Here is a 7,942-nt window from a genome sequence, read left to right on the forward strand (position 1 = left end):
CATCTCACCACGTGCCAACAGCACAACCAGTCGCTTTGCGCAACGCTGTTACTCAACCAGGCGTCGTTACATATGAGCAGGAGGGCGCGCCTCTGTGTGCGTGTGTGCTCTTCGGGCGAGAAGTTCATTTCAGCCTTTCCATTAAACAAAACCCCCGAAAGACGAGAGAAACATGACATTCTATAGGAACGCTGTCTGGTTCGTAAAAGGACTTCAGGAGTATACGAAGTGAGTAGTTATCTGTCGTATTCTCTGTTATGTCATTTTGATGTACTGTATCTTCAAGGAACCCACTGTATGCTGTTCGTGGTAAAAGACGGTGTGTAATGCATGGAAAATTATGATTGCTAATGTAAGTCCTTTTCAAGCTCGTTGCCATGCTTTCTGAAGAGATTTCAGGAGGATCGTCCTGCATTTTAGACAGATTATTGCCGCATCATAGCAGTGTAAAAATCCTGCAACAGTAAGAGCACTGATAAGCAGACTGTGTCAGTCATGTGCTGTTTGGTAATGCCCCTCTCACAGAACACACTCCAGATCCACAAATCCTTGCTGTAGTAGCAGGTCTCCTGTAGGTCCTAACAGAATGGCAGCGTTTACCCACAGGTCACGAATAGAAGTACACCTGAGAGACTCTCCTGCAGGGTGCAAGGTCTGTTCATATAGACTCCTCCGCTCATGAAATCTGTTGCAGGGACAGAGAAATGAGGTAATTGAATTCAGAAAGCTTGTTTGTGGAATTTACAGTTGAGCTCAAGCAATTACACAGGACTACAATTCCCCCTTTCCCAGGTTCACTTTGATTGAAGCTGACACATGTTTGGCGGTGCTCTTGGTAGAGAGTGGTCATTGGTCTGTCTGTATTTTGTATTCCTGTCACATTCTGTGAGCCTTAAAGAAGCATGTGATGTGAATGACTTCGAAGGCTGAAGAGGGCAGGGAAGGGGTGGAAGGGGACACGTGTCTGTTACTTGTGAGCTCAGTGTGTTTCGGACGTCGTGTGTGTTTGCAGGGGAGGCTACGAAGCTGCCGCAAAACATTTTGCCCAAGCAGACCTGGATGTGAATTTGGCCGGGAGGTCCTTCATGATCACCGGGGCGAACAGCGGGATTGGAAAAACTGCAGCAACTGAGATCGCAAAGAGAGGTGCGGATCCGGGGCCGTGCAGGAACCCTGCCGCTCGAGTGCTCACCAGGTCCCCAGCAGCCGGCCTGCTGGGTGGTGCCAGAGCAAACTCGCTCAGGGCTTTGAGGATGGAGGGCGGATTAGAGTCTGGCTAGTCAGTTATCCCTGTGATTGGGAGCGTTTTGGTAACAGTCTAGGGAATAACATCTCGTTTCTTTTGATACTGTTGGTGGAACACCGTCAGACCCGAAAGAAACGTTTCGAATGCACATCCCGCCTTGGCCTCTGTTTAACACAGAGTGTTGTCTGGGGGGCCCGAGTGAGACGTGAATGTGGCGCATTGACTTGGTGAGCTAACGGGAGCTGAAACCACACGGGCAGCCCTGTTGTCAAGGCAACTGGCAGCCCAGCTGGCCCAGGGCACAAGCAGTTGGAAGATCTTCGGACGCGGGCTCCGGGCCTCCTCTGGGGCAGTGTGGTAATCGGGTTTGCTGTTTTACAGGCGGGACCGTTCATCTAGTCTGCCGGAACAAGGACAGAGCTGAACAGGCGAAGGGAGACATCGTGAAGAACAGTAACAATGAGGTGGTACTACAGTGTTCAGCAGTAAACGACAAAATGCTAGTTTTATACCCTAGAAAAGCAAGGGGATACTGTCCAGTGACAGCTCCTGTGTGTATATCACAACATTAGGACATACATTTATATAAAATGTATATTTATATAGTATGTTGCAATGCGAAAAGCATCTGGGTTGCCAATTTTTTTTGATAGTTCATAAGATTAAATGTTTAGTAATTTTTTCCTAATTCCTCGTCGAAAGTCTCTCACATTGCACCCTTTCCAGCAGTCAGTTACTTTTTCGTAACGGATGGTTTAAAGCTACGGTTTATAGCCACTGATGGGCCCTGGCTGACGGATCATTTTCATTTTGATCTTGCAGAAACATTTGTATTTATTTTCCATTCCTAATGACAGATAGTTCAACCAGGCCATTTACAATGTTAATGTTTGTTTTTAGAATATCCATGTTCACATTTTGGATCTGTCCAGTCCTAGAAAGGTTTGGGAGTTTGCAGAACAATTCAAGAAGGACAACAATTTACATGTTTTGGTAAGTCAAGTACATTTACTGTTTGCTATTGCTCATGCATACTGTACATTCCTGTAAAATGATATGGATATATTTCAGGTGGGTAGCTGCGTCAGCATGCGCAGGCTGCAAAGGAACAAGTAATAGGTTTATTCCTTTCTGAAAAGAGAAGAAAGAAAACACAACGTTTCGGCTGTGGAGCCTTCTTTACCCAAATGCCCGAAGAAGACCCCACAGCCGAAACGTTGTGTTTTCTTTCTTCTCTTTTCAGGAAGGAATAAACCTATTACTTGTTCCTTTGGATATATTTCATTCTGAAATCACAAAATATTTCTGATTTTCATGCTGTGAGTCCTTATGTATGTAGATGTGTGCAATTTTTTTAACAAATCAAAATAAAACCTTTTAAAATTCTTCTTTTTTATCCTTAAACATCTTTGTTTCTCTTATTTTATGGATATACCGTGACTCCCTATTTTAATAAAGCATGCTGGAATCATTGAATAAATGCTAAGAAAACACAAACCCATTATGTGTGGTCCCTTTTCAAATACATACATAAGGAACGAGTGCTGTGTCTCTCAAGAATGGCAGGATGTGTAATCAGAATTGGAATAAACAGAGTTTGAACTAATGTTTCTTTGAAAGTGCTGTCGCTTGGGGTGTCGTGGGTGACCCACCTGCTAAAGGCACTTGCCCGAGCGCAGGCTGTTGTCTGGTCGCAGGTCTGCCCCTGGTCATGCCACCTGCCGACTGTGACCGGGGCTCTCCAGGTGGAGTCGCACTGCTGTGTGGAGCGAGAGCCCAGATGATCAAGTCAAGTCTTTGTCTGTAGGTTAACAATGCAGGGTGCATGGTGAACCAGAGAGAGCTGACGGAGGATGGACTGGAGAAGAATTTTGCTACCAACACTTTAGGTGAGAATTACAAACTAAATGTGATCACGACTCACTTCTCTTTCAATGCACACGTACAAGACATCGACTTTTTACTCATTTTAGGTCACTCCGATTTTTTTGTTGTTGTTGAGATCGCCTTAACTTGTGACTGTGATCTCCTCTTCTCAGTCTTCCCTTCTTGTGAATGACAAAACGAGGCCTTTCACATGTTAAATCATCGGCTCGCTTGCAGCTCACAGGGGCAACTTTAAAATGTCGGGACTTCTTAGTAAGTCTGTAGAGTGATTGTGAAAAAAACCAAGTGTTATGAATTGATTTGTTATACAGTACATCACATGCCAGAGGTCACAAGTGGAAACCTTATGGAAGTGCATTTAAACTGAGCACAGGGAGCATAGGGTACGTGAGAATATGGAAGAAGAAAATACAGTCATGTGGTTGAAGCTGACGCCTTGGTTTCTTTCGAGAAATGGCTGGATGAGACCACTAGATCAATTAAAAACTAACGAGCAAATGGGTTAGATGGGCAAATTGGTCTCCCGTCATTTATAACCATTCTTAATGTTCATATACAGTATGTACCGCAGGTCACTGATATGCTGTATGACCATGTTAATTTTTTAGGAACATATATTTTGACCCAAGCATTGATACCAACCCTGAAAGCATCCAGTGACCCCAGAGTGGTGAGTTCATGACTGTGTGTAACATGTGTCTGTTCTGAATGTCCAGTATGAATTCTGATTTCATGTTCATTAGTATGAACGCATTCACAGAAGAAGTGCGTCTAAGTGGCTCAGTCACAAAGAAGAAACAGTAAACCTCATGTGCAGCTGTGCACCTAAACTGTGGTATTTAAGCCATGCTACTGTTCAGAGAGAATTTAAAAATCCATGACAAGCTACTGTTCAACAATGAAGTAAAAAAAAAATTATCTGGCATCTCTTGAGTGTAGTTTCAGATGCATAGGAGCATGTCATGATAAAATAAAATGTAGGAATTACATTTTCTTTTATCTAATACACACACTACTTCTCAGCATGTTTAAGCTATTTTTCCCAGTGAACACTTAAATTGTTTTGTTTTATTAGGTTTAAGTATGTTAAAGTCAACTTGCTTCTTCACGAAGTGTAGCATGTGATACTGAAATGTCAGTTCTTTTGCAGATCACTGTGTCTTCAGGGGGTATGCTGGTTCAGAAGTTAAATGTGGATGATCTGCAGTTTGAGAAGGGGCAGTTTGATGGGACCATGGCCTATGCACAGAACAAAGTGAGAGCATATGGATGTTTTGTGTGATATTTCTTGTCCTTTCACCATTAAGGCTGTTGTGGGAAATCTTTCACAAAAAGACCAGTCCACAGTTTGTTGTAGACTTGGTTTTTATTGGGCTTAATAAATACGGGACTTTCCCCCAGAAGGATTTCCCAGCTCTTACAGTATGTTCAGGACAGGCACAAGTGTGACTCCATGTCACACTTGGGAGTGACTGCCCTGTTTAATGATATGTGGCAGAAGTTGGTTTTACACATTGTAAGTTAGTTCTGTCCTTTGATATGTGAGTGATTTTACTCTTAACACCGTGTAGAAGGAAATTAGTTAATGCAGCAGTTAAAGCAAGACAGCTTTATTCTGTCTTCACATACCTTTTGACAAAGGCTGATTTAACAGGTCCCAGGAATTACCCAAATACTTTCCACAATGTGGTTAAATGGTGACATTGTAGTGCTGGATATCTGCAATATACATTTATGTCCCACTTGAGGGTTCTCTTGGCCAGAGCTGTGTGTCCCGGGGTCAGAGCAGCAGAATGCCATGGGTTCTGTGGTGACGTCTGATGGAGATGACGTCCTTGCTCCTTCCTCTCTCTGCTCTAGGTGTATACTCTCCCAGCTAGTGTCCTGTCTGAAACTCAGCTTCCTTTTTAACATAATAATAAAAATAATGTTAATAATAATATTTCTTTATTAGCCCTATACAATTTCTTGCATTAGGAATTCGTCTTTTCGCATACCCCAGCTTTTCTCCATGGAGACACAGAGACACAGACAGGGAGAGAAGCTGGGGGTCAGAGCGCAGGGTCAGCCATTGTACGGCGCCCCTGGAGCAGTTGGGGTTAAGGCCTTGCTCAGGGGCCCAACGGAGTAGGATTCCTCTGCCGGCCGCGGGATTTGAACCGGCAACCTTCCAGTCACAGGCGCAGATCCTTAGCCACAGAGCCACCGCTCTGCCTGGGAATGGGAAAAACATGGGAATTAGACTGCTGTTCAGAAGGGAGTATTTTAACTGCACCTGCAACACTGCAATTTGGCTTAAGACCTGAATAACCGAACCTGTCTTCCCGTTTCTCGGTCACAGAGGCAGCAGGTGATCCTCACAGAGCTGTGGTCTGAGCAGCACACAGACATCCACTTCTCCTCCATGCATCCTGGCTGGGCAGACACACCAGGTACCGGCACTAACCCGACCAATAATAAGGGGGTGAAGACATCTTTGTAGAATGCCCAAAAGAACTGAAAACCACTCCCTTTTCAGGGTTGAAACCTGAATATTGTGTTAAAATAAAGATTTTAAGGTAAAGAAAGGATGTCAATAACCAAAGGTCCGGTTAAATCACAATTTATTGTGTTGGACATAAACTTAGTAATTTTCCTAAAAAAAAAAAGAAGAAATTTAAGAACAATGTTCCCTCTAAGCTGTGCGCCTGCACACAGGCTATGAAATTAGCAGACATAGGAAATTGAACTGCGCCCAAAAAATTAAATGACAAAAAATCATAACGTTTTTGTCACTGGGGGGGAAAAATGGCACAACTTGAAATTTTGGCGCAGAAAGGCCATGAAAAAAAGAAAGGGAACATTGTTTAAGAACCTTTTGCCCTTAAAAACACAGACGCGACCGTGCGCTTGGCTGAGGAGTGTGGGGTGTCCGCTGACGCGAGTCTGACCTGTGTCTGTGTCTGTCTCTGTGTCTGTGTCTGTGTCTGTGTCTGTGTCTGTGTCTGTGTCTGTCTCTGTGTCTGTCTCTGTGTCTGTCTCTGTGTCTGTCTCTGTGTCTGTCTCTGTCTCTGTGTCTGTCTCTGTCTCTGTCTCTGTCTCTGTCTCTGTCTCTGTCTCTGTCTCTGTCTCTGTGTCTGTCTCTGTGTCTGTCTCTGTGTCTGTCTCTGTGTCTCTGTCTCTGTGTCTCTGTCTCTGTGTCTCTGTCTCTGTGGCAGCGGTGAGGTCGTCCATGCCGGACTTCTACGAGAAGATGAAGAACAAGCTGCGGACGGAGGCCCAGGGCGCGGACACGGTGGTGTGGCTGGCGGTGTCGGCGGCGGCTGTCCAGCAGCCCAGCGGGCAGTTCTTCCAGGGTGAGGAGATGGGCTGAAGGGGGGGGGGGGGGGTGATTTCTGCTCAGCCGCCCGGCCTGTGTTGTCGCTGCTCCACTGTCCCCCTCCCCCACCTCGTTCGAAAGATCCTTTCCCCTGTTCCCTTCGTTTTTTAAATCGCGCAACTCTGTGGGCTCCGGTACGAAGGGGTGACATGCAGAAAACTGGTCTGTTTCCCCGCTGAGGGTTGTGGGGTTGTGGACAAGCACCGGCACCAGTTGACAAGTGGTTGGCACCCTGCCCACCCGCGGCGTATCAGTACAAGATAGACTCGCATTGCTGTCAACGGGAAAGGTCGTGCTGCCAAAAACGAGGTGGGAGGGGAGGGGAGGGGGGGACGCCCCACGCAGATGCTTCCGAAGTGTTGTGCATGGAGCAGGAGGGCGGTGGCACCGTCGGAGCAGGGCCGTGCCCCGCCGTGCGCTCACGGGCTGTGTTCTTCCCCGACAGACCGCGAGGCCGTCTCCACCCACCTCCCGCTGGCCTTCACCAGGGCGTCCCCCGAGGAGCGGCGGCGCCTGCAGGACGCCCTGGCGCAGCTGGCGCAGGAGTTCAAGCCTGCCGGCGTGTGAGGGCCCGGGCCGGCGGGGAGCGCGGGCACCGGCGCGCCCCCACGGGTGTCCCATCCGTCTGCTGACGCCCCACACCGTCATCCGCGGAGCAGCGAGACCGTGGGCGGCGTAGAACGTTCTTTCATTTTTTTTAAGCTGCACATGCTAGACAGAATTTGCAATATGAACCTCAAAACAATGCCAACACTAAAACACAGGAGCTGAAGTCTATTGAAGGAGGCAAATAACACTTTTAAAATGCTTTTTTCAGCCTTATATCCATCATGAAGTGACCTGTTTTGGTGTCCCTTTGAGACTTTTCAGGTCTTATGCAGATGCTGTGAAATCTGTCAATTTTTGTTGCTTTCATTTGTAATACACCTTTAATCAGAATATCATGTCATTTGGTCACTCTACACAGTTCATTGCACACTTTTTATAGTCAAAACTTCTGCAAGAAATACTCTGTTTTTGTTTCCCAGTCTAGTATTTAATGGTTCATCACTTTTTGGTACCAGTACTATATTTTTTCATTTTGTGTTTTCACGAAAAGGCAGGCGTTCCATTACGTAATTGCTTTAAGATGACAAATTCTTGATCAACTGATTTTGTTTTTGCATTGTTTCTTTAAAATACACATATTAATTGTTACAGAAAAGCAACTTATTATTAATGCTAGATTGTTTAATACATTAATATCAAATTAATACTATGTTACGTTTGCTGTCCAGGGTGTGTTAAATGCTCATATCATCATAATAAAGAACTAATTTATTATAATGCAACCTTAAATACCACTTTACTAGAAAACCTCAGTACTGACTTTCCACCTTTATAGAAGGCTGCTCAATCGGCAGAAATACTTTGCAGTGGTTTGATAAACAGGTGACTCATTGTGTTCAATA

At 45.4% G+C, this 7,942-nt stretch overlaps 1 protein-coding gene across 1 annotated transcript; it reads left to right on the plus strand.

The window, feature by feature from the left end:
• The first annotated feature begins 34 nt into the window (after nt 1-34).
• On the plus strand, nt 35-7,817 carry dhrs12 (dehydrogenase/reductase (SDR family) member 12). The gene is made up of 10 exons (XM_088646606.1): nt 35-228; nt 1,013-1,146; nt 1,628-1,710; nt 2,147-2,239; nt 3,054-3,135; nt 3,742-3,803; nt 4,284-4,388; nt 5,475-5,565; nt 6,331-6,468; nt 6,937-7,817. The coding sequence occupies exons 1-10, from the start codon at nt 173-175 to the stop codon at nt 7,056-7,058; spliced, it is 966 nt and encodes a 321-aa protein (XP_088502732.1). The 5' UTR covers nt 35-172; the 3' UTR covers nt 7,059-7,817.
• The last annotated feature ends 125 nt before the right edge of the window (nt 7,818-7,942 follow it).

Source organism: Lepisosteus platostomus, chromosome 2, assembly GCF_059453375.1.
Source record: "Lepisosteus platostomus isolate fLepPlt1 chromosome 2, fLepPlt1.hap1, whole genome shotgun sequence".
NCBI classification, from domain to species: domain Eukaryota; kingdom Metazoa; phylum Chordata; class Actinopteri; order Semionotiformes; family Lepisosteidae; genus Lepisosteus; species Lepisosteus platostomus.

Coding starts and splice junctions, on each gene's coding strand:
- dhrs12 (XM_088646606.1), top strand. CDS start 173: ATGACATTCTATAGGAACGCTGTCTGGTTCGTAAAAGGACTTCAGGAG. Junction 229..1,012: donor GGACTTCAGGAGTATACGAA/GTGAGTAGTTAT, acceptor GTGTGTTTGCAG/GGGAGGCTACGAAGCTGCCG. Junction 1,711..2,146: donor TGAAGAACAGTAACAATGAG/GTGGTACTACAG, acceptor GTTTGTTTTTAG/AATATCCATGTTCACATTTT.